General features: G+C 48.5%; 1 protein-coding gene across 2 annotated transcripts in view; it reads left to right on the top strand.

Moving 5' to 3' along the window:
- Window positions 1-25,276, top strand: part of LOC147097893 (lysyl oxidase homolog 2-like) — a 102,669-nt gene that overhangs the window by 13,712 nt on the left and 63,681 nt on the right. For both annotated transcript variants that reach the window (XM_085970944.1, XM_085970945.1), the window contains exon 3: window positions 451-626. In XM_085970944.1, coding sequence (XP_085827070.1) covers window positions 451-626 — 176 coding nt within the window. The remainder of the gene's footprint in view (window positions 1-450; window positions 627-25,276) is intronic.

Below are 25,276 nucleotides of genomic sequence, written 5' to 3'. Positions count from 1 at the left end.
CGATGAACTGCCAAAAGCAGGATTTATTCAAGTAATTAATGTGCCATCAGTAATCCTGACACGATCTTTCCAAAGCTTGACTTCAACAACTGGGAACATCAGCTGAACCGTGGAAGCTATTTCTGCAGCCAAGTAACAGGCTTCAGATCAATTGTTTTTGGACTTAATTCCGGGGATTATTGGGCGAATAAACATATGTAGACACACGAGAGAACTTGACCACTTTCTAAGCTTTTCCGTCTGTTGCATCAACACAGTTGGTCCAGTGGAACATCACACGGTGAGATTTGAATTTGAGCTTTGGAAGCGGCTAATCGTGGGATGGATGGGCTGGTGCTGGGGCCTTGTGAAGGGTTTTTTTTGCGGAGGGGGTGACGTCTTTTGGGTTTCAGCTTCCCTCGAGCCCCGAGTAACCGAGAGGTCCGGCTGATGCTTTAACGTTGCCTGCAGGTCGTATCTGGATGGACAACATCCGCTGCACTGGCACCGAGACGTCTCTCGCGGCCTGCAGTTCCAACGGTTGGGGGATCACCGACTGCAAGCACACAGAAGATGCTGGCGTGGTGTGCAGTGAGCGGAGAATCCCCGGCTTCCGATTCACCAACACCTTCGTCAACGACATAGAGGTGAGCCTACAGCTGCTGATCGCACTTGTCCTGTTCAATCAGTGATGTCCCACTGGGGCCCATGTTCAAGGACGGGTAGCTGCAATGCTTGGATAGGTGCGACTGAATCAGAGTCATAGAGTTATACAGCACAGAAAGAGGCCCTTCGGCTAGAGTTTAGAAGAATGCGAGGGGATCTCATTGAAACTTATAAAATTCTAACAGGACTAGACAGACTAGATGCAGGAAGGATGTTCCTGATGGCGGGGGAGTCCAGAACCAGGGGTCACAGTGTAAGGATAAGGGGTAAGCCATTTAGGACTGAGATGAGGAGGAATTTCTTCACCCAGAGAGTGGTGAACCTGTGGAATTCTCTACCACACAGGGCAGTTGAGGCCAATTCATTAAATATATTCAAGAAGGAGTTAGATATATTTCTTGAAGCTAAAGGGATATGGGGAGAAAGCAGGGACAGGGTACTGAATTTGGATGATCAGCCATGATCTCATTAAATGGCGGAGCAGGCTCGAGGGGCCAAATGGCCTACTCCTGCTCCTATCTTCTATGTTTCTATGGCCCATCGTGTCTGCACCAGCCATCAAGCCCTATCTATTATAATCCCATTTTCCAGCACTTGGCCAGTAGCCTTGTATGCTATGGCATTTCAAGTGCTCGGCTAAATGCTTCTTGAATGTTGTGAGGGTTCCTGCCTCTACCACCCTTTCAGGCAGTGAGTTCCAGGTTCCAACCACCCTCTGGGTGAAAAAGTTTTTCCTCAAATCCCCTCTAAACCTCCTGCCCCTTACCTTGAAACTATGCCCCCTGCTTATTGACCCCTCTGCTAAGGGGAAAAGTTCCTTTCTATCTACCCTATCTATGACCCTCATAATTTTGTACACCTCAATCAGGACCCCCCTTGGCCTTCTCTGCTTTAAGGAAAACAACCCCAGCCTGTCCAGTCTCTCTCCATAGCTGAAGTGCTCCAGCCCAGGTAACATCCTGGTGAATCTCCTCTGCACCCTCTCCAATGCAATCACATCCCTCCTATAGTGTGGCGACCAGAACTGCACACCGTATTCCAGCTGTGGCCTAACTAGCGTTTTGTACAGCTCCATCATAACCTCCCTGCTCTTATATTCCTTGTCTAAAGCGGGAGAATGCAGCAGGGAGGTTGGTGGGCTTCTGATGGTCATTGATGGAACGCTTCACGCAGTTGTATCAGCAACACATGGCTTCATCATCTAACTGAGAGAATGATTGAAGGAGCATTACAAATGGGGAGGAGGAGGGGGGGGAAGGCAGTCATTTAAGTGAATCTTCTTTTGCAGTCTGACTGGCCAAAGCCTGTGGTGCACTTCACTGCCAAGTTTGAAAGAGAAGGCGAGAAGATGTACGAGTGGTGTTGGTTTTAAAAGCCAGTTGAAATGAAAGGAAAGACTGAGAGTTGGGCATAGTTTCTTCAAGGCCTCAGTCTTCAAAAATGTGGTTGAACCCGTCGTGAGTGATTCATCGGCTGACTGGTTAGATCATACTGAGTGGGCAGCTACAGATGAGATGGTCATGTCTGGAAAGGGAACTGGTTGAACAGTAATTACAGAATTACGTCGAGACTGCAGCACAGAAACGGGCCATTCGACCCAACTGGTCCATGCCGGTGCTTATGCGCCACTCGCGCCTCCTCCCACCCCTCTTCATTGCAGATTCCCAAAGGGACCCTGGTTCCGAATGGTTCGAAGTTCACCCGTATTGGTGGCCGTGATTAAACTTTATTGAGCACAAGCGAGACTTAATGCATTACAGTATTTCAGCAGCAGTTTACAGAGTATAATTGAGACGTGTGTTACCCCGTTATACTCCAGGTAGAAGCGCGACTGCGAGTCGGCTGCGTCCTGTGTCTCTTGTCCCTCGTCTCGTCTGTCTCTCGTGTGTCCTGTGGATTCTTACTGAAATCTACTCTTTCTGAAATCTTCTACACTTTGTCGCTGTCAAGACCCCCTTCTTATGCCCTTGCTCTCATTCAAAACCTATGGAGCCTTACTGAACCAATCACTGGCTTACACCCAATTCCCCAAACTCCAACCATGCAGATGCCACGTCCACAGCACCTTTGCTTGCACAGGTTCTGCTCTTACGACCCCCTTGTTTTTGACCATCAAGACTCATATTTGGGGTAGTTACGGCAACACAAAAGAACGTGTCTCCACACTGTAGAGATATTGCGCCCTTAATGCCCACTGCCAGACATCCTAACAGTCCAACACCGTTGCAGCTACACCTGACCATGGCTCTCAGGCTAGCTGCACTCTATGCCTCATCCTTACTGTTGGGTGAATTATCGAAAGTTGGATTTTCGCCAACAGTTTCCCTGTTCGACTATAGCAGGCTGTTTGGGTTACAGCTCACTCACAGACTTTAATTATAAGTGAAGGGTTACATGTCTAATATAATTCAGGTGATCATTGCATACAGTTGATGATTGCCGACTTCTACATTTAATTTTTGCACATAACTATAAATCACAGAAACATAGAAGATAGGAGCAGGAGTCGGCCATTCGGCCCCTCGAGCATGCTCCACCATTCAATGAGATCATGGCTGATCATCCAAATTCAGTACCCTGTCCCTGCTTTCTCCCCATATCCCTTGATCCCCTTAGCCTTAAGAAATATATTCAACTCCTTGAATATATTTAATGAATTGGCCTCAACTGCCTTCTGTGGTAGAGAATTCCACAGGTTCACCACTCTCTGGGTGAAGAAATTCCTCCTCATGTCAGTCCTAAATGGTTTACCCCTTATCTTTAGACTGTGACCCCTGGTTCTGGACTCCCCCGCCATTGGGAACAGCCTTCCTGCATCTAGTCTGTCTAGTCCTGTTAGAATTTTATAAGTTTCAATGAGATCCCCTCTCATTCTTCTAAACTCTAGTGAATATAAGCCTAATCGATCCAGTCTCTCTTCATACGTCATTCCTGCCATCCCAGGTATCAGTCTGGTGAATCTTCGCTGCACCCCCTCCATGGCAAGAACATCCTTCCTCAGATAAGGCGACCAAAACTGCACACAATACCCAAGATGTGGTCTCACCAAGGCCCTGTACAACTGCAGCAAGACATCCTTGCTCCTGTACTCGAAACCTCTCGCTATGAAGGCCAGCATACCATTTGCCTTCCATTACTGATAAGATATTGATGATTGATTATAAGATAATAAAACAAGTATTCCAGAAACCAACTAATCCATGATAATCTTACATCATCTAACCCCATCAGTATATCCTTCTATTCCTTTCTCCCCCATGTGTTTATCTAGCTTCCCCTGTAAATGCATCTTTACTATTCACCTCAGCTACTCCCTGTAGTAGTGAGTTCCACATTCTGGATAAAGAGGTTTCTCCTGCAGCGTGGCAGGGTGTAGAGCTGAGACTTGGAAATGAGGGCATTGTGGACCAGGGGTTAGAGTTTTTTTTAATTTGTTTATGGGATGTGGGCGCGCTGGCAAGGCCAGCATTTATTGCCAATCCCTAATTGCCCTTGAAGGTGGTGGTGGTGAGCCACCACCTTGAACCGCTGCAGTCCGTGTGGTGAAGGTGCTCCCACAGTGCTGTTGGGGAGGGATTCCAGGATTTTGACCCAGTGACGATGAAGGAATGGCCGATATATTTCCAAGTCAGGATGGTGTGTGACTTGGAGGGGAACTTGGAGGTGGTGGTGGTTCCCATGCACCTGCTCCCCTTGTCCTTCTAGGTGGAAGAGGTCGCGGGTTTGGGAGGTGCTGTCGAAGAAGCCTTGGCGAGTTGCTGCAGTGCATCTTGTAGATGGTGCACACTGCAGCCATGGTGCGCCGGTGGTGGAGGGAGTGAATGCTTAAGGTGGTGGATGGGGTGCCAATCAAGCGGTGGAGTAAGTCTGACAGTAGTCTAGACTTTTGAAGGACGCGGTGTTGCTTATCCATCACTGGCTGCAGTTCACAGCTTTCCCATTTGCTTCATTGTCTTTGACATTCCCAGTTTCCCACCAGCGTATCGGACCGAGCAACCGATCACAAGTCACTTCTGCTGAGGAAGTACTTGTGCTGAAAACATCAAGTTATAGCTTTATGTGCCGACAGCTTATTTAAACTGTGTTCCAAGCCCCTTTTACTTGAATGCACTTGTTTTGTTTTAGATGCTGTTTTATAATATTGTGCATTTTTTTTTTTTAAAAGCCAGAGGAAACCATTTGCCAAGGCAACTGCAGCCAGAACTGCATTCCTTCCGAGTTATCTGGTTTGTGGAGATTTGTGCTACATTGCACGTTCCTTTCTCCTGAACTAGAATAGCCTGAGAACTGGAGCAGTGGGACAACTAGCCTTTAGCAAAATGAGAATGGATCAGTTACTCCAGCTATGCATACATGCGAGTGTCAGTGCGAATGTGTGTCAGTGTCATGCTGACGTAGTATGAGAGAGAAGGGGGCACTCTTGGATACTGTGCTTGTGAGTTTGATTAAAGGCAAAGCAGTGGGCAGGATTTATACCTGAATGAGAAACTAACATTTAGCAGTGTCAGAGTGTGTGAGGCCGACATGATGCAAGAGATATGGGGTTCTCTTGGATACTGTGCTTGTGAGTGTGATTTAAGGGCAAAGCAGTGGGCAGGATTTATTCCTGAATGGGTAAATTATAGAAAGACTTCTATTAAATGTAAATTATTCTCCAGCAAAGTCAGTGATTATAATTGTTAGTGTTGAACAGCAGATGCAGTTCCTGCTGCACTGACCATGCGTGTGAAGTGTTGCACTAAACTCGAGTCAAATCTGACACAGATCTCCCTCTGACACGAAGAAATACAGCGAGCACTTAGCGAGCTTATGCTCAACACTCTGAGCTTATTGTGCTGTAGCCATCCTACATCAAGTCCTGGACTTCCTTTCTGCGTGAGGTCTGGGGCATGTCACTTCCCTTGGGTGGGGGGTGGGGGGGGGTGGTTAGGGGGAAGTTGATTATTGATTCATTATTTTGGAGCAGCCTGTTTCCTACACTGGGAATTACGTCTGTGGTGGTAATCCATACCCTCTCTGCAATCTTCCTTCACTCCACATACGACTCCGTGTGCGAGCCAGAACTTTTCCCCGACACGGGAGTTGAATTCCAAATTCTTTCCGCCGTTGCCTGCTCCGACCCTTGCCTCACCCGAGCACTAAAGCCCCTGGTCCGCACTCCCCTCATGTCCAGGGGGCCCAGCTCTCCACCCTCTCGCGCTGCACCCCAGCGTAAAACCCCAACTTGTCCAACAATTCAGCGATGGTGCCCTGTCTCTCACTTAGCCCCACTCGCCCCGTCCTAATTGCTGGCTCTCCGTTTCCTGAATGCATTCAATGAAACCTCCTGGTAGTTGTTTCGAATCCCTCACCCCCTCCCTGTCTGTGCAACCTTCTCCAGCCCCAGTCCACCTATTACCTTTGGCGGGTGGGGGGATTGTAGAAGAATTCCCCCAAACTCTGTTTGCCCTTAATTGGCCTCGGGGGGCGGGGGGGGGGTTAAATCTGTTTTTTTTGCCTGTCCCGGGGGATGACATGGTTGCTGGTGTCAGGGAGCATTGCGAATCATGAGTCTTGGTTGCACCCTGACTGAATGGGATGGATCAACTGGTGTATCTCCGCCCACCTTTGTCCTATCTTTGTATAGTTTCCAATTCTTTGCACCTCCCATTTCCGCACCGTCCTCTTACTATGATCTTCAGTGTCTTACCCTTATGCTCTATAGTTCTCTCCTAGCCCCACATGCCTTGCTACCTTTCTCCCTGCTTTCACGACCGTCCAGATGTAGAACTTCAACTGCAAGCTGGTCTGAACTTTTTTGTGCGATCCGAACGGAATCCGCTCCTGGTTTTTTGGAAGTCTTCACCTCTTAACTCCAAACCAGCGAGGCAATGAAGTTTTAAAATTCAAGACAGATCTTCAAGAAGCTTGTCCGATTATAAATATTATTCCCAGGAGAGGACCGAACAAAATCGTACAGATGGCAGGGGTCAAGAGTTGGGGTATTCTTGAGGGGGAAGACAATGAGCAGTGGACCTCTGTTCTGTGATGCATTGAGCACAATTTTCTGGCTTTTGTATCTGACCCAGGGCTTACTCTGTGACTCTTTGCTGAATATGAAGTTGCGGTGCGGGGGACGAGATGGAGGCGGTGACCCACACAGAGAAGGTCAGATGAGCCTTGTCTAGTGGTACAAGTCGCCCCCACCCACAGCCGGAACAGCTTTGAGCCCATGTCCAAATGGCAGCGGCCCCTCTGTCGGGCCACGTAGAGCAGTCAGAACAGGAAAGGCTATTTGTTCTTGGTAGGCTATGTGAATACCATATGGAAGTCCGCTCACGAGGGAGGGAGGGATGGCTGTTCACAGCTTTCCTGAGGAACGGCTCGAGGGGAAATCCTGCCGAAGGGTCTTCCATTCACAGCTGTTAACAGTCATATCTTTGGTGGTCTTCTGCCGAGTGGAGATACGGAGCCTGTTGTAAGGTGCTGGTGTTCCGCTACATTGTCCGAGGATAGTAAATACGATTGATCGTCGTCTCCTCCAGGCTGTCTTGCCCTTGTGCCTTAACACTCCTACGAAGCACATTTTACTGCTTAAAGGCGCCACATAAATGCAAGTTGTTGTTATTGAGGGAATCTTGGATTTTTCACCTCACTCCCATCCACCCAGGCCACTACCTCCTCCGTTGTCCCACCCCCCTCCTCCCCGCACCCCTTTTTCCGCTCCCGTTATGACCGCTCTCTGATCCTATTCGCGTTGCAGCAACTTGCTGAAAGTCCAATGGGTAAATGGAGCTCATGGGCTGGTCCTGAGCCAGAGCGATCAGCAGGGTCCAATTCGTTTTCAAAATACATGCCGGAGAATCTTGTGGAGTCACCATTTTAATTTCTTCTTCTCGCAATTTACAGGAAGCTTTGGTTTATCCGGAGGTTAAAAGTCCGGAAAGCTCTATCTACTGGCAAAATTCAGGAGCCGTTTCCTATAAGTTTTTTTTACTTCTCGTTGCTTTTGCTTTCCCCAGTCAGGCTCTGCAAGGTCTGTAGCTAAGCAACCGCTTCAGCTAGAGACGCTTTTAAGCTGCAGCTGACTGTTTTGAATCTGTTGCTAAGCAACAGGGTTTGTTGCCAGATACGGAGCTGAAAATCTCCGTATGTTTCAACATTAGCGCTGGTTTGTCCGGCAGTTTTGATGGGACGGCAACAGCTCGGTCCCGTCGGTGCCGGATATCACAAAGTTTCCTGTACCTGATGATAAAATCCAAAAACTAGGGGCCATAAATACAAGAGCTACTAATAAATCCTTTACAGAAATAAGGAGAAATGTCTTTACTTAGCGTGGTTAGAATGTGGAACTCGCTACCACAGGAAGTGGTTGAGGCAAATAGCTTCGATGCTTTCAAAAGGAAACTGGACGAGTACATGAGAGAAAAGGGACGAGAAAGAGAGGCTGAGATGAGGCAGATGGAATGGGAGGAGACTCGTGTGGAGTATAAACACCGACTAGTTGGGCCGAATGGCCTGTTTCTGTGCTGTGTGTTCTATGTAATTTTATCTGAGATTGTTCTAACCATGGGAATCAAAGGAAACTGTACTAGCGGAAATACGAGCCATTGACTACACAAATCGAGGCTGACACTCCCAGTGCCGTGCTGAGGGAGTGCTGCACTGTCAGAGGTGCCGTCTTACGGATGAGACGTAAAACCGAGGCCCCGTCTCCCCTCTCAGGTGGATGTAAAAGATCCCATGAGCACTATTTCAAAGAAGAGCAGTGGGGGGGAGTTCTCCCCGGTGTCCTGGGGCCAATATTTATCCCTCAATCAACATCACTAAAAACATTGGTCATTATCACATTGCTGTTTGTGGGAGCTTGCTGTGCACAAATTGGCTGCCACGTTTCCCACATTACAACTTCAGAAGTAGCTCATTGGCTGTAAAGTGCTTTGGGACTTCCTGGGGTCATGAAAGGTGCTGGAGAAATGCAAGTTTTTCAAGTCTTTTTACTAATGCTGGCATGGCACCCAGATCTGTTGTAACTTTATGACCAGGCAAGCTCTTTGTTGGCCTATGAAGTAACATTTGCATCTTCAAAGTAAGCTCTCTCCCTCCCCACCACCTCAGCAAATCAGCCCCTGGAGGAGAGGGGGAGGGAAAGGAAGGGAACTAGGGGGTAGCGGGCGGGGTGGGGGGAGAGGAAATTGCAGCGGCAGAAGTTCGGAAACGACATGTCTCAAGGAATGTCTGGGACAAGAGAAGGCCGTTGACCTGTCTGTGACCTTTGTGCAGCACAAGGCAGGAAGCTTTGAGCAATTGGGAGAGAGCGGTGAGGGGCGAGGATTGGGGAGCAGACAGCAATTTCCCTTTAAGCAGAAAGGTGCCGACTTCTGTTGGATGCTGTCTGGAGGTCCGTCTACATGTGCCATCCAGTGTCTGAAGTGCTAGACGGGCCAATCTGGCATACAATATAACAGCAGGGAGGTTATGCTTGAACTGTATAGAACACTAGTTAGGCCACAGCTAGAGTACTGCGTACCACATTACAGGAAATTTGATTGCACTAGAGAGGAGATTTACCAGGATGTTGCCAGGACTGGGGAATTTTAGCTATGAGGAAAGATTGGGTAGGCTGGGGTTGTTTTCTTTGGAACAGAGACAGCTGAGGGGAGATTTAATTGAGGTGGGAATGGTAGTGTAGTGGTAATGTCACTGGGCTAGTAATTCAGAGGCCTGGACTAATGATCCAAAGACGTGAGTTCAAAACCCACCACGACAGCTGGGGAATTTAAATTTGGTTAATTAAATAAATCTGGAATAAAAAAGCCAATATCAGTAATGGTGACCATGAAACTATCGGATTGTTGTAAAAACCCATCTGGTTCACTAATGTCCTTTAGGGAAGGAAATCTGCCGTCCTTACCTGGTCTGACCTATATGTGACTCCGGACCCACAGCAATGTGGCTGATTCTTAACTGCCCTCTGAAATGGCCTAGCAAGTCACTCAGTTGTAACTAACCACTACGGAACAAAATAATAAGAATGAAACTGGACGTACCACCTGGCTTCGACCTCTGCACCGGCTATGGACACGGCAATGACACACCCAGCCCAGTCAACCCTGCAAAGTTCTCCTCACCAACATCTGGAGACTGGTGCCAAAATTGGGAGAGCTGTCCCACAGACTAGTCGAGCAACAGCCTGACATGGTCATACTCACAGAATCATACCTTTCAGCCAATGTCCCGAACCCCTCCATCACCATCCCTGGGAAGTCCTGTCCCACCGGCAGGACAGACCCACCAGGGGTGGTGGCACAGTGGTATACAGTTGGGAAGGAGTGGCCCTGGGAGTCCTCAACATTGACCGGCACCCGGCTACCGACCATAGAGCACATATACCAGAAACGCTGTTTACGGAGGTCACGGTCCATCATCAAAGACCCTACCCACCCCAGCCACAGTCTGTTCGCCCTCCTGCCATCTGGGAGACGCTACAGATGTATTCGCACCCGTACGACCAGATTTAGGAACAGCTGCTTTCCCAGGGCTGTCATCCTACTGAACTCCACAAATAAACTCTAAAGCCGGCACATCTGCCAATGCACTTTATTATGGTTATGTTTATGTTAATATACTACAAGCCAAATGTATGTTGAATGTTTAAATGTCTTAATCCAAATGTACACTCTCGGGAGCCGCAAGCCTACATTTCGTTGTACTGCACTTGTGCACTAACAATGACAATAAAAGTTGATTTGATTTGATTTGATGAAGTCTCATGGCTTCAGGTCAAGCATGGGCAAGGAAACCTCCTGCTGATTACCACCTACCGCCCTCCCTCAGCTGATGAATCAGTACTCCTCCATGTTGAACACCACTTGGAAGAAGCACTGAGAGTAGCAAGGGCACTTAATGTACTCTGGGTGGGGGACTTCACTGTCCATCACCAAGGGTGGCTCGGTAGCACCACTTCTGACCGAGCTGGCCGAGTCCTGAAGGACATAGCTGCCAGTCTGGGCCTGTGACAGGTGGTGAGTGAACCAATGCAAGGGAAAAGCCTACTTCACCTCGTCCTCACCAGTATACCTGTTGCAGATGCATCTGTCCATGACAGTATTGGTAGCAGTGAGCACCGCACAGTCATTGCGGAGACGAAGTCCCGTCTTCACACTGAGAACACCCTCCATCGTGTTGTGTGGCACTACCACCGTGCTAAATGGGATAGATTCAGAACAGATCTAGCAGCTCAAAACTGGGCATCCATGAGGCGCTATGGGCCATTGGCAGCAGCAGAATTGTATTCCACCACAATCTGTAACCTCATGGCCCGGCATATCCCTCACTTTACCATTACCATCAAGCCAGGTGACCAACCCTGGTTTAATAAGCATTGTAGAAGAGCATGCCAGGAGCAGCACCAGGCGTACCTAAAAATGAGGTGCCAACCTGGGGAAGCTGCAACACAGGACTACATGCATGCTAAAAAGCGGAAGCAGCATGCTATAGACAGAGCTAAGCGATCCCACAATCAACGGATCAGGTCAAAGCTCTGCAGTCCTGCCACATCCAGTCGGGGAACATTAAACAACTTACAGGGCGAGGAGGCTCCATGAATATCCCCATCCTCAATGATGGTGGAGCCCAGCACGTGAGTGCAAAAGACAAGGCTGAAGCGTTTGCAGTCTACTTCAGCCAGAAGGGCCGAGTGGATGATCCATATCGGCCTACTCCCGAGGTCCCCACCATCACAGAAGCCAGCCTTCAGCCAATTCGATTCACTCCACATGATATCAAGAAACGGCTGATCAAGAAACTGGATACAGCAAAGGCTGTGGGCCCCGACAACATCCGGCTATTGTGCTGAAGACTTGTGCTCCGGAACTAGCCGCGCCTCTAGCCAAGCTGTTCCAGTACAGCTACAACACTGGCATCTACCCAACAATGTGGAAAACTGCCCAGGTATGTCCTGTCCACAAAAAGCAGGACAAATCCAATCCGGCCAATTACCGCCCCATCAGTCTACTCTCAATCATCAGCAAAGTGATGGAAGGTGTCATCGACAGTGCTATCAAGCGGCACTTACTCACCATTAACCTGCTCACTGATGCCCAGTTTGGATTCCGCCAAGACCACTCAGCTCCCGACCTCATTACAGCCTTGGTCCAAACATGGACAAAGGAGCTGAATTGGTGAGGTGAGAGTGACTGTCCTTGACATCAAGGCAGCATTTGACCGAGTCTGGCATCAAGGAGCCCTAGTAAAACTGAAATCAATGGGAATCGGGGAAAACTCTCCACTGGCTGGAGTCATACCTACCACAAAGGAAGATGATTGTGGTGGTTGAAGGTCAATCATCACAGCCCCAGGACATCGCTGCAGGAGTTCCTCAGGGCAGTGTCCTAGGCCCAACCATCTTCAGCTGTTTCATCAATGACCTTCCCTCCAACATAAGGTCAGAAATGGGGATGTTTGCTGATGACTGCAGTGTTCAGTGCCATTCACAACTCCTCAGATAATGAAGCAGTCCATGCCCGCCTGCAACAAGATCTGGACGACGTTCAGGCTTGGGCTGATAAGTGGCAGGTAACATTCGTGCCACAGAAGTGCCAGGCAATGACTATCTCCAACAGGCGAGAGTCTAACCACCTCCCCTTGACATTCAATGGCATTACAATCGCCGAATCCCCCACTATCAACATCCTGGGGGTCACCATTAACCAGAAACTTAAACTGGACCAGCCACATAAATACTGTGGCAACAAGAGCAGGTCAGAGGCTAGGTATTCTGCAGCGAGTGTCACACCTCCTGACTCCCCAAAGCCTTTCCACCATCTACAAGGCACATGTAAGGAGTGTGATGGAATACTCTCCACTTGCCTGGATGAGTGCTGCTCCAACAACACTCGAAGCTCGACACCATCCAGGACAGAGCAGCCCACTTGATTGGCACCCCATCCACCACCTTAAACATTCACTCCCTCCACCACCGGCACACCGTGGCTGCAGTGTGTACCATCTACAAGATGCACTACAGCAACTCGCCAAGGCTTCTTCGGCAGCACCTCCCAAACCCGCGACCTCTTCCACCTAGAAAATCAAGGACAGCAGGCGCATGGGAACACCACCACCTCCAAGTTCCCCTCCAAGTCACACACCATCCTGACTTAGAAGTATATCGCCGATCCTTCATCGTCGCTGGGTCAAAATCTTGGAACTCCCTCCCTAACAGCACTGTGGGAGCACCTTCACCACACGGACTGCAGCGGCTCAAGAAGGCGGCTCACCACCACCTTCTCAAGGGCAACTAGGGATGGGCAATAAATGCTGGCCTTGCCAGCGACGCCCACATCCCATAAACAAATATTTTAAAAAATTATGAGAGGCCAAGATAGAGAGGATAGGGAGGAGCTATTTCCTTTAGCAGAAGGTTCAATAACCAGGGGGCATAGATTTATTAAAGTAATTGGTGGAAAGATTAGAGGGGAGTTGAGAACTGTTTTCACCCAGAGGGTGGTGGGGGTCTGGAACTCACTGCCTGAAAGGTTGGTAGAGGCAGAAACCCTCATCACATTTATAAAGTACTTGGATATGCACCTGAAGTGCCGTAACCTACAGGGCTACGGACCGAGAGCTGGAAAGTGGGATTAGGCTGGATAGCTCGTTTTCGGCTGGCACAGACACGATGGGCCGAATGGCCTCCTTCTGTGCCATAAATTTCTATGATTCTACGAATCTCCCCCACCATACAGGAGGGGCACAGACTCTCTGCACTGTAACTGCCCGCCTGGTGCTGCGTCGGTGTACTTGCCATGCGTTCTGCGCACTATTGTAAGGCAAAATTTGTCTGATAACATTCCTCTGAAGCACCTTGGGACGATTTCTAACCACATTATAGGCGCTTGTATAACTGCGAATTGTTGTCCCTTTGTCTGTATTAAACGCAATCGGAAGCATGACTTACAGTTCCGAGGTAAAAGGGTTGTGAAGATATCATGTGATTGATCACTGAGAAAATTCAGGCTTTTACAAAAAAAAAAGTTTATCTATAATCTCTTGGAAACTTCCTAATAAACATCTGCTTCTCATGGTAACAGAAACACAGGCTCGTCACAGGTCACAGGCATTTTGATTTTATATACTCCCACCAATTTATATACTCTGAACGAAGGACTGGCACACATTCAGCTGCAATTAAATTGTCCGCTGGGTCAGTAGTTTCTGGGAGGAGATTCTTCTCCAACTGAAAACTGAGGCCACCGAGAAATGACGTCCTTGCCACAGGAATGGTGCTGCCATTCTGCTGAAGGTTGAGGTTACATTGAGGGGGTGGCTGTGGCAATGGGGAAGGGGCACACGGCTATGGGGGGGATGGGGGCAGTCCTCTTCGAAGTTTGCAGTTAATGAGGAGGGGGGACTATTTTCGCGGAGGTGGGCACGAAGGCATTTGACCTACCGTTTCCGCTTGGATTGCGACAGAAAATGCGCAGTAAAAACACCCGTGTGGACGAGGGAACTCCAGAGCTTGGGGCCCAGGCGGCTGAAGGCGCAGCTGCCAGCGGTGGGCCGTAGGGATTTCGGGATTCACAGGAAGCCAGAGTTCTTGGAACGCGGAGTTCTCGGAGGGTTGTAGGGTTGAAGGTTTCATCGATAGGGAGGGGTGAGGCTATGGAGGGATTTGAACATGATAAATGCAACCTACCCCCGCACCCTCCGCACCCCCCCCCCCCAGCAATTATGTTCTAATTTGAACGACATCACCCTCACTGGTGTGTTAGATTTACGACATTTCGAGATCTTGGTTTCTGAATTAGATCCTTTTCTCCTCTGCTGGTTTCTCCTGCATTACATGCCTTTCCCAGTCCAGTCTGGTGGCCATTTTCCTCCTAGGTTGCCAGGAATTATCTGAGTTGAATCACCCCTGACCTTTCTGCCAGGGTGAAGCTTGCCCTGAGCTGGGTCTCTTCCTCCTGACAGCCCCACTGAGATCAGGAACTTGCCTTGGGCTACCGGAGTCCCCATCAGTGTGTTGCCACATAGGTCCAGGATGAACCATATCTCAACATACAGACTCTACCCTCAACTAAGGAGTGTGAATAGTACCAGGAGGTAGCTGACTGAATTCCTCACCCCCAACACTGCGTGCTTGGGCACCACAGAACGTGTCGGAGCAACATGTTGGATATAAGACTTTACGTAAATAACAGACAGGAAAAGACCAGCTGGTCCATCCAGCCTGTCCTGTACCATGGTGAGCATCATGATCCCCAGCGTCCTCCCTCATCCACCAACATAGGAACGGGAGTAGGCCATTCAGCCCCTCGCGCCTGTTCCACCATTCAATTAGACCATGGCTGATCTCCTGGGAGTGGCAATAGGCACTTACTTAACATAAAAAATAGGAGCAGGAGTCAGCCAATCAGCGCTTTGAGCCTGCTCCGCCATTCAATAAGATCATGATCGTCTACCATAACTCCTGCCTTACTCCTATATTCCTTGATTCCCTTAGTATCCAAAAATCTATTGATCTCAGCCTTGAATATACTCGACGACTGAGCCTCCACAGCCCTCTGGGGTAGAGAATTCCAAAGATTCACCACCCTTTGAGTGAAGAATTTCCTCCTCCTCTCAGTCCTAAATGGCTGACCCCTTATTCTGAGACTGTGATCCCTGGTTCTAGACTCCCCAGACTGAGGAAACCGCCTCCCTGCATCTACCCTGTCAAGCCCCTTAAAAATGTTATACTTTTCAATGGGATCACCACATTCTAGGGAATATAGGCCTAGTCTACTCAATCTCTCCTCATAGGACAATCTCCCCCATCCCAGGAATCAATCTAGTAAACCTTTGTTGCACTCCCTCTAAAGCACGTATATCCTTCCTTGGGTAAGGAGACCAATATTTGTAGACTGGGCCTTCGATTTTATTTGGAATGAACCTTTGAGATGACGGCTGTGGGACTGAGGGACAGACAACCGATGGGCCTGGATCCCAGATACAAGAGGCCTGCATAGCTGCCCACTGGGCTAGGTCTGTGTGTGGGCCAGGGAAAAGATCATTTATAACCAGAATGCGAGGAGGAGGGGGGAACAGAATGGTAATTAAAGGAGCTTCTGCAATGACTTTTTATATAAATCAGACAGTTGAACTTTCAGCCCAATGACCCGTTCATCAAGTGTTCACTTAGCTCCCAAAATTGTTTGCTTGCAGGAATGTTTGACTGAGAAATATTTAAGATCGTGAGATAAACAAGGACGAGGGAAGTAGCTCAGCCTGTCTTTACCTCAAACATGTAGAAATTCCCACAGTATCCTTCCCCAACACTGTCTAACCCCAGCCTGCACACACCGTTTTTTCTCCCTCTTTCTTTCTGCCAACAAACACAATGTTTTAAAATGTCCCCGATGAGATCCGTGTGAAGTACAGAGAGATACGTACAGTTGGTATTGAGCGCCTGGGGGTTGCTCAGGCTGGCTTGTCAACACTGAACTGTGAGGCCTCTTTCGTGGGAATGTCGATGGATTCTGAGAAAACCTGGGCCCCGAGGAGGTTTTGCATTTCGTCAGAAGGCTCTGGCCAAGAGTTTTGAAGTGGAATTTCTCCATCGCTGTGTGCAGTAAAAATGAAATTGGTGGAGGGGGGGGGAGGTGGTGGGCATGCTGTGCCGTCATTCACTGACTTATTGCTGCACTTTCTTCAGTTTGGGCCTATACTCATTGGAGTTTAGAAGAATGAGGGGATCTTATTGAAACATATAAGATTCTGAAGGGGCTCGACAGGGTAGATGTTGAGAGGATGTTTCCCCTCGTGGGGGAATCTAGAACTAGGGGGCATAGTTTCAGAATAAGGGGGCACCCATTTAAAACGGAAATGAGGAGGAATTTCTTCTCTCAGAGGTTGGTGAATCTTTGGAATTCTCTTCCCCAGAGAGCTGTGGAGGCGGAGTCATCATTGAATATATTCAAGGCGGAGATAGACAGATTTTTGAATGGTAAGGGAGTCAAGGGTTATGGGGAGCGGGCAGGGAAGTGGAGCTGAGGCCAAGATTGGATCAGCCATGATCTTATTGAATGGCGGAGCAGGTTCAAGGGGCTGAGTGACTGACTCCTGCTCCGACGTCTTATGTTTAGTGAAGCCCATCCTTACTTTGAACACCTTGCCCTACACCCATCATTCTTGGGCCTGAGCGCTGCTTCCTTTGTGAAAGGGCTTTCACCGCAGTGAAGGTAATCGAACTTGTCCCGCCCAGCCCTCGATCCGTGGCGGTGGCTTTCTCTGGCCCTGCACAGCGGGAGAGAAGAGGTACTGCTAAAGGTGTAGTTATAAAAAGAAAGAACTTGCATTTATATAGCGCCTTCCGGGACCTCAGGAAGTCCCAAAGCGCTTTACAGCCAATAAAGTACTTTTGAAGTGTAGTCACTGCTGCAATGTAGGAAAATGCAGCCAATTTGCGCACAGCAAGCTCCCACAAACTGTAATGGGAAAATGAGCAAATTTTCAATTCAATTTCAATTTTATTGGTCACATAACTAAATACAAGAAGTGTAATCTAGTCAATGAAATGCTTTTTTCTTGACGAGCCGAGAGCACCAAGCAGCAAGAACACTGAGCTGCCTGGTACGCACGGAGCTCGCAAGGACGGCAGCCGTCTTCATCGGCGCCATCACAAAAAAACACATACCGACATGTACACGCATACATACTTTAAATATAAATAAAGCAGACATAAAATAAATAAAAGACATAAAAAAAGCACATAAAATGAACAAGCAATAATGTAAAAAAAGTAATTTCTACGGTAATTACATTGATATTTCTACCCAGGCTTCTAGAATAATCTCTGGTTACAGGGTGGCCACCCTGGGAGAGCATCGTGAGGAACTCACAACTTATAATTAAATGAATTTAATTAATAAATTAATTAAATAAAATAAATAAAGTGCTCCCTCAGTCTCTTTCGATGTTTCCATCTTGGTTGAGGGATAAATATTGGCCTGGGACACCGGGGAGAACTCCCCTGCTCCTCTTCTTCGAAATAGTGCTGTGGGATCTTTTACGTCCACCTGAGAGAGCAGATGGGGCCTTGGTTTAACGTCTCATCCGAAAGACGGCACCTCCGACAGTGCAGCACTCCCTCAGCACTGCACTGGGAGTGTCAGCCTAGATTACTGTGCTCAAGTCTCTGGAGTGGGACTTGAACCTACAACCTTCTGACTCGGAGGAGAGAGTTTGAAATCTGAATCAAAAGCGCAGAAAGTGCCCGAAGCACACACCAGGTCTTCCAGCATCCGAAGAGAGAAAAGTCAGGTTAACGTTTTGTGTGCAGTGCGCAGCCCCCACTCTGAAATATTAACCCGTTAAATCTTTTTTTTTAAGAGCATTGTCGCTATGTTCAGGCTGCGATGTGTTGCGGCTGTTCTTTATTTAAGTTTCATTCATGGCAGAGCCGTCACATTTTATTGCCGCTTTGTTTGTTTCTGGATTCCACTCAAAAAGCCTCAACCTCCCCCTTCTACCACCTGGAATCAATCTGCAGAACAGGAGTCCCTCTGAGTGAAGTTGACAGGGCCCAACGAAGCTAATTAGTGGGTTCAAAGGTTCTTGCTTGGCTCTAAAGTTTAAAGGGGCACTCCCAACGCAGATTCCAAAACTGGAGAGAAGGCCAAGGCCGTATTCAGAGAGGAACGACGGAGACTTCAAGGTACCTTTCAGTTATCATCCGCACCTAGTGTTTTCCTGCCTGCAGCGTTGAAGCCAATCTCCGACCTGCACAACTTTTGAGCACTCCCAGCTCGGAGCTCGGGATTGGTCAAGTTACAACAACAACAACTTGTGTATTTATATAGCGCCTCTAACGTAGTAAAAGGTCACAAGGCACTGCACAGGAGTATTAAAAGACAAAAAATTTGACAAGGAGAAATTAGGGCAGGTGAGGGTCAAGGAGGTCGGTTTTAAGGAGCGTCTTAAAGGAGGAAAGAGAGGTAGCGAGGCGGAGAGGTTTAGGCAGCGAATTCCAGAGCTTGGGGCCCAGGCAACAGAAGGCACGGCCACCAATGGTTGAGTGATTATAATCAGGGATGCTCAGGAGGGCAGAATTAGAAGAGCGCAGATATCTCGGTGGGTTGTGGGGCTGGAGGAGATTACAGAGATCGAGAGGGGACGAGGCCATGGAGGGATTTGAAAACAAGGATGAGAATTTTGAAATCGAGGCGCTGCTTAACCGGGAGCCAATGTAGGTCAGCGAGCACAGGGGTGATGGGCAAACGGGACTTGGTGCGAGTTAGGACACGGGCAGCCGAGTTTTGGATGACCTCAAGTTTACGTAGGGTGGAATGTGGGAGGCCGGCCAGGAGTGCGTTGGAATAGTCAAGTCTAGAGGTAACAAAGGCATGGATGAGGGTTTACCCTTTCATTAATTAATTGTCAGCCTGCTTCGCTTGGTAATGCGCTCGCCCCTGAGTCAGCAGCTTGTGGGCTTAAGCCCCATGTGTGGAAACTACTTTGAACACTTGGGAGTACCAGATTGTTGCGAATTTCAACCCTGCATCCGTCCCGAGCAAGGCTTGCTACCATTTCGTCAGCCTTTTAACCTTCTCATTTTAACCGAGGTATCCTCGCGGAACATTTATTTTTAATCCACATTTATTCACAAAAGAACAAGAGGCGACATGAGGAAAAAAAACATTTACGCAGCGCGATGTTGTGATCTGGAATGCGCTGCCTGAAAGGGCGGTGGAAGCGGATTCAATATTAACTTTCAAAAGGGAATTGGATAAACACTTGAAGGAGAATAATTTGCAGGGCTGTGGGGAAAGAGCAGTAGTGGGACTAATTGGATAGCTCTTTCAAAGAACCGGCACGATGGCCTCCTCCTGTGTTGATTCTACATATTTATCTCATTTCATTGTTTTACTGGTGATGTAAGAAAACTACTAGGCACTTGGTCTAAGCGTTAAACAAAGCTTTAATCAACTGTTTTACAACATGGAGGTCTAGTTGTGTCCTTCACTAGTTCCTGTAAAAGAATGTCCTGCGCAAGCTGGGCTCGTGCCCGAGTATTTATACTCTCCCTGGACAGCGCCACCCGCAGGCCGCTCAGTATTATTTCATAAGTCTTTCATGAATGACTGATTCATGTCAACTGGTATGCTTTACAGCTGAGTAGATGAAAGGTTATTGAAAATATAAAGCTTTTGCTAGCAATAAAGCTGCCCCTAAACCTCCAATATATTTGGCCAAGACTGAGATCGACACATTTTTATTGTGTAAGGCTATTGAGAGATATAGGGCCTGAATTTACGATCGGAGGCTTCCCGCCGGCGGATGCCTCCGATCATCAAAAAATCTACGCCTTTACCTGGTGGTCCGGGAGGCTCGCGATCCTGGGCGCCTCCTGGTAGAAGTGCGTAGAGGCCCACGTGGCCCAGGGGCGCAAGCAGTTCGCAAGCTCCCCTGGGATCACATGAGCCGGCCCAACCATTGAAAGAAGGGGGGATCCCCATTCATACTTATGGGGATTCGATACATACGGAACTCCCATAAGTATGACTGGGGGTGACTTAAAAAATACACGAATATGTGAACTAAATTTTTTTTTAAATTAATTATATAAAATTAATTAAAATGGCATTTAATTAAATTTTTTGAAAAAAAAGTATATGTTTTAATGGGACTAAACATAAACGTACCTTATTGGACAGGGTTTTTAATGTATAAGTGATTGATTAAATTTAATTTTTCTATTTTTTATATCTCTTATGCTGGTAAAAGCTGGCCTTGCGCCCGCTTTTACCAGGCATAAGATACCACGGGCATTCAGTGGGCGGAAGTTGGGCAAACATCGCAAATCCCCACCCGCAGAGGCCCATCTCCCGGGGATGCGGAGGATCTGTCGAAGATTCTTGACCGACCGCAAGTGCCGGTATTCAGCGCACACGCTTCGCCTGCCTAAACCCGGAACTTGCGCGGCCCCGCTACGGGCGCGTGCGCACATCGTACGTCGCAAAATACGGCCCATAAACTAAAGGCAGGTAAATGAAGTTGAGGTACTGACCAGCCATGATCTGATTGAATGAATGATGGAACAGACTCGAGGGGCTGAGCGGTCTGCTGCTGTGTTCCAATGCTGTCGCCCTGACTGAATCTTCATTCTCGTGCCAAGTTCCTCAGTTTGCAGGGTCGCGAAGCTTTGGTGAATCCTGCACTGTGTTGAGAAATAATTCAATAGCCGTCTGGAGAAAAAAATGTTAAGGCCATTTTCTGCAGATGACAGGGGTGGATGGAATGTGAACTGATTGCAGCAGCAGTCAGGATGTTTAAGCTGGGCCTTGCTGCCTTGAATGAAGTGGAGAATGTGATGGTGGAGGTTAGGAAATGGAAACTCGTGGTCATGCACGTTGGGTTGTGTCTAATGGCTTTGGTTACCTAGTGCGCAGAACTTAATGATTCAGAGAAACACTAACTGCGTGATCGGGTTGCCAACTCTGGTCAGATATATTCCTGGCGGTTTCATCACGTGACTGCCCACCTCCAACCACCCCGCCCCCACACTCTCGCCATTGGTCGCCCAACATGTCAATCCTCAACTTCCCACACCAATTGGAAAGCAAACAGCCTCTTAATTATCAGATTGGCTGGTGCTTGACTGTCGGTCAAAGAGTCTTTTTATCCCAGCTCCAATATTTTTATAACTAATAAATGTTTAAAAAAAAATAAAAATCACTTTTTTTTAATGTCCTTAAGATTGGTTAAGCAGCGCCTCGAGTTCTAAACTCTCATCCTTGTTTTCAAATCCCTCCATGGCCTCGCCCCTCCCTATCTCTGTAATCTCCTTCAGCCCCACAAACCCCCGAGATATCTGCACTCCTCTAACTCTGCCCACTTGAGCATCCCCGATTATAGTCGCTCAACCATTGGTGGCCGTGCCTTCTGTTGCCTGGGCCCTAAGCTCTGGAATTCCCTGCCTCAACCTCTCTGTCTCTCTACCTCTCTCTCACCTCCTTTTAAGACGCTCCTTAAAACCTACCTCTTTGACCAAGCTTTTGGTCACCTGCCCTAATTTATCTTCACAGAAATCACAGAAACCCCACAGTGCAGATAGAGGCCATTTTGGCCCATCGAGCCTGCACCGACACATATCCCACCCTATCCCCGTAACCCCTACACCAACACATATCCCACCCTATCCCCGTAACCCCACGTATTTAATTCCCCTAACACTAAGGGTCAACTTATCATAGCCAATCAACCTAACCCGCACATCTTTATGTGGATCGGTGTCATTTTTTTTGGTTGGCCTAGAAATTGGGTTGAGGCACAAAAGTGGCGCCAAGTTCGCCTGGGCGCTGATTTTTGCGCAGCGTTCGGAGCATTAACGAACATCAGAAATTCAGTTTCAGCGCCCCTAGAGGGAGACAGGGCGCTGCTCGAGGCGCTCCGTGTCCCTCTTAGGGCGCTGAAACTGAATATCGCAGCGCAACGTGCCGCAGCGCCACACGCTACAGCGGCGTTCGCTACCAAATATCGTGATCGGGGCGCTAATGGGGCGCTGCGCACACCAATGACGTCATCGGTGGCGGCACAGCGTAACAGGCTAACGCCACCATTAGCGCCCCCACTGAATACTGCGGGAGGCGCGGCCAGTGGCGCTACAGCCACTGACTGCCCTCTTTAGGCACTAATAGGTGGCGCTACATACCCAATTTCTCCCCCGTTGTCTTTTAATACTCCTGTGCAGCACCTTGGGATGCCTTGGTACATTAAAGGTGCTATATAAATACAAATTGTTGTTGTTTTCTCCTGGGGTTGCTCCCAACAGTGTCCTGGAGATTGACCTTCCATTCCTGGAGACTCCAGGGCACTCCTGGTGGGTTGGCCACCCTAGAGCACGTTTGGCTTGGACCGCAGGCACTTGTCAAAGTACGGTGTTCCCGAGAGGTCAGCACTGTCCCGCGTCAGGGTTTCAACAAAAGAAAAAGTAATTTCTGTCTTTACCAGGTTGGATGTCTCCAATGTTTCATCCAGCTGGCTGGAGTCTAGGCCGTCTCGAAATATAAAACCGCAGGAGGGATTAGCAATGGGAAATGAAAAGAAACCAGCGACCAATGCTGGCCGTCTGAAATAAAGAGAGGAACGGAAAATGCTTGAAAGACCCAGCAATAGGAAGAGGTTTGGGTGCTGACCCCTCAGCTGAAGTTATAACGGAGGGATTTCCTGATGCTCAGTAGGATTATAGAGAAGAGGAGCTGAGGATTTAAAGATGGGTGACGTGCCTTTGTTGCAATTAGGCAACCAGCTCGGTCCAGACTTGGCTCAATTCATCAGCACAGTGCAGTTTTTATAACAACAGACTGCTGCTGGATGTTAGTATGTGTAGCTGTCATCAACCTTTATTAAGACTTGTTAATTATTGATCTTGCATTCAAATCTCACCATGACTTTGTCCCACCCTTCCTTGGCAATTTCCTTCAACCATACTTCCCTGAATGCACCCTCTGCTGCCGTGACATCAGTCATAAGAACATAAGGAGCAGGAGTAGGCCACACGGCCCCTCGAGCCTGCTCCGCAGATTGTGGCTGATCTTCTACCTCAGCTCCACTTCCCCGCTCTATCCCCATATTCCTTGATTCCCTCGAATCCAAAAATCTACCGATCTCTGTCTTGAATTTATTCAATGACTGATTTCCCCGCCCATCCCAACATGGGCAGCTGTCCTTCCAGCCATTTCACCCTCGCCTCCCTCTTTTAAACCCTTCTGTCTTGCCACCTGACTCCCTGTTTTCTTCCTAATGCCTTCTACTCTGCATGCAGAGGCCCAGCAGAGTGTTTTGAGACATATTCTGTACAGTGGGGGGAAGCACTGTAGATAAGCAGGTTAAATGTCAGCTAATGAGCCCAAAAGCCAGTTCAACCGAAGACTGATCTACCCTACCTTTGCCCCTTCACTCTAGATCTTCAGCAGCCCTATCTATGTGTTCACTTGGCTGTTGTGCTGATCTCATCTCAAAGAGCGGACTAGTACAACCACAAGTAAAAGCTTATAGAATAATACAGCACAGCAGGAGGTCATTCGGCCCATCATGCCTGTGCCGGCCCTTTGAAAGAGCTCTCCAATTAGTCCCATTCCCCTGCTCTTCATAGAATCAACAACAAAAGCTTGCATTTATATAGTGCCTTTAACATAGTAAAACGTCCCAAGGCACTTCACGGAAGTATTATAAGACAAACATTTGACACCGAGCCACATAAGGAGATATTAGGGCAGATGACCAAAAGCTTGGTCAAAGGTTTTAAGGAGTGTCTTCAAGGAGGAAAGACAGGCAGAGAGGTTTAGGGAAGGAATTCCAGAGCTTGGGGCCCAGGCAGCAGAAGGCACGGCCGCCAATGGTTGAGCGATTATAATCGGGGATGCTCAAGAGGGCAGAATTAGAGGAGTGCAGATATCTCGGAGGGGGGATTGTGGGGCTGGAGGAGATTACAGAGATAGGGAGGGGCGAGGCCCTGGAGGGATTTGAAAACAAGGATGAGAATTTTGAAATCAAGGCGTTGCTTAACCGGGAGCCCAGTGTAGTTCAGTGAGCACAGGGGGTGATGGGCGAACGGGACTTGGTGCGAGTTAGGACACGGGCAGCCGAGTTTTGGATGACCTCAAGTTTACGGAGGGTTGAATGTGGGAGGCCAGCCAGGAGTGCGTTGGAATAGTCGAGTCTAGAGGTAACAAAGGCATGGATGTTGTTTCAGCAGCGGATGAGCTGAGGCAAGGGCGAAGACGGGCGATGTTGCGGAGGCGGAAATAGGCGGTCTTAGTTATTCTGCGGATATGTGGTTGGAAGCTCATTTCAGGGTCAACTATGACACCAAGGTTGCGAACTGTGTGGTTCAGCCTCAGACAGATGTTCGGGAGAGGGATGGAGGCAGTGGCGAGGGAATGGCGAATCATCAAAGATGGAGCACAGAAGGAGGCCATTGGGCCCATAGTGCCTGTGCAGTTCTTTCAAAGAGCTATCAAATTAATTCCACTCCCCCTGCTCCTTCCCCACAGCCCTACAGATTATTCGCTTTCCAGTATTTATCCAATTCCCTTTTGAAAGTTACTATTGAATCTGCTTCCACCGCCCTTTCAGGCATTCTAGGCCATAACAACTCGCTGCATAAAAAAATTCTTCTCATCTCCCCCTCTGGTTCTTTTGCCAATTATCGTCAATCTGTGTCCTCTGGTTACCGACCCTCCTGCCATTTAAAAGCCATTATCCCCCCCCCCACCCCAGTCTGATCTAGCTGTCTCCTATAGCTCCAAGACGCCATCCTTGCCCCTTTACGATGGATGATGATTAATTATTCTCCACTCCCTGGTTCTGCAGCTGTTGCGAGTGAGCTGCCCGCGCCTGTAATTACACTTGGCATTCTGCTCTGCCACTTCCACTTGGATTGGTAACGCAGCCCTCAAACCCAGTGGAAACACGCCCATGCTGGAACTTTTGGTTTGGTTGAAGCAGTATTCACTTTCTGATCTGCCTTACCCACCCGGTCACACGTCCCGACAGAGCTGTGCGGCGCGAAGCTCGGGGGGGGGTCATAGTCAGCGAGCTCCAACTGGAGAGAGTCCGCTGTGTCTGGAGTCTGTGTTTCTTGTTGGCAAACGTCCGCGGATGCGTCGAGAAA

Source organism: Somniosus microcephalus, chromosome 30 (genome assembly GCF_052327205.1).
Source record: "Somniosus microcephalus isolate GS21.2 chromosome 30, FLI_Smic_1.0, whole genome shotgun sequence".
Classification (NCBI taxonomy): domain Eukaryota; kingdom Metazoa; phylum Chordata; class Chondrichthyes; order Squaliformes; family Somniosidae; genus Somniosus; species Somniosus microcephalus.
Note: the sequence above shows the minus strand (reverse complement) of the source record. Positions and strands in the feature narration are given on the sequence as shown.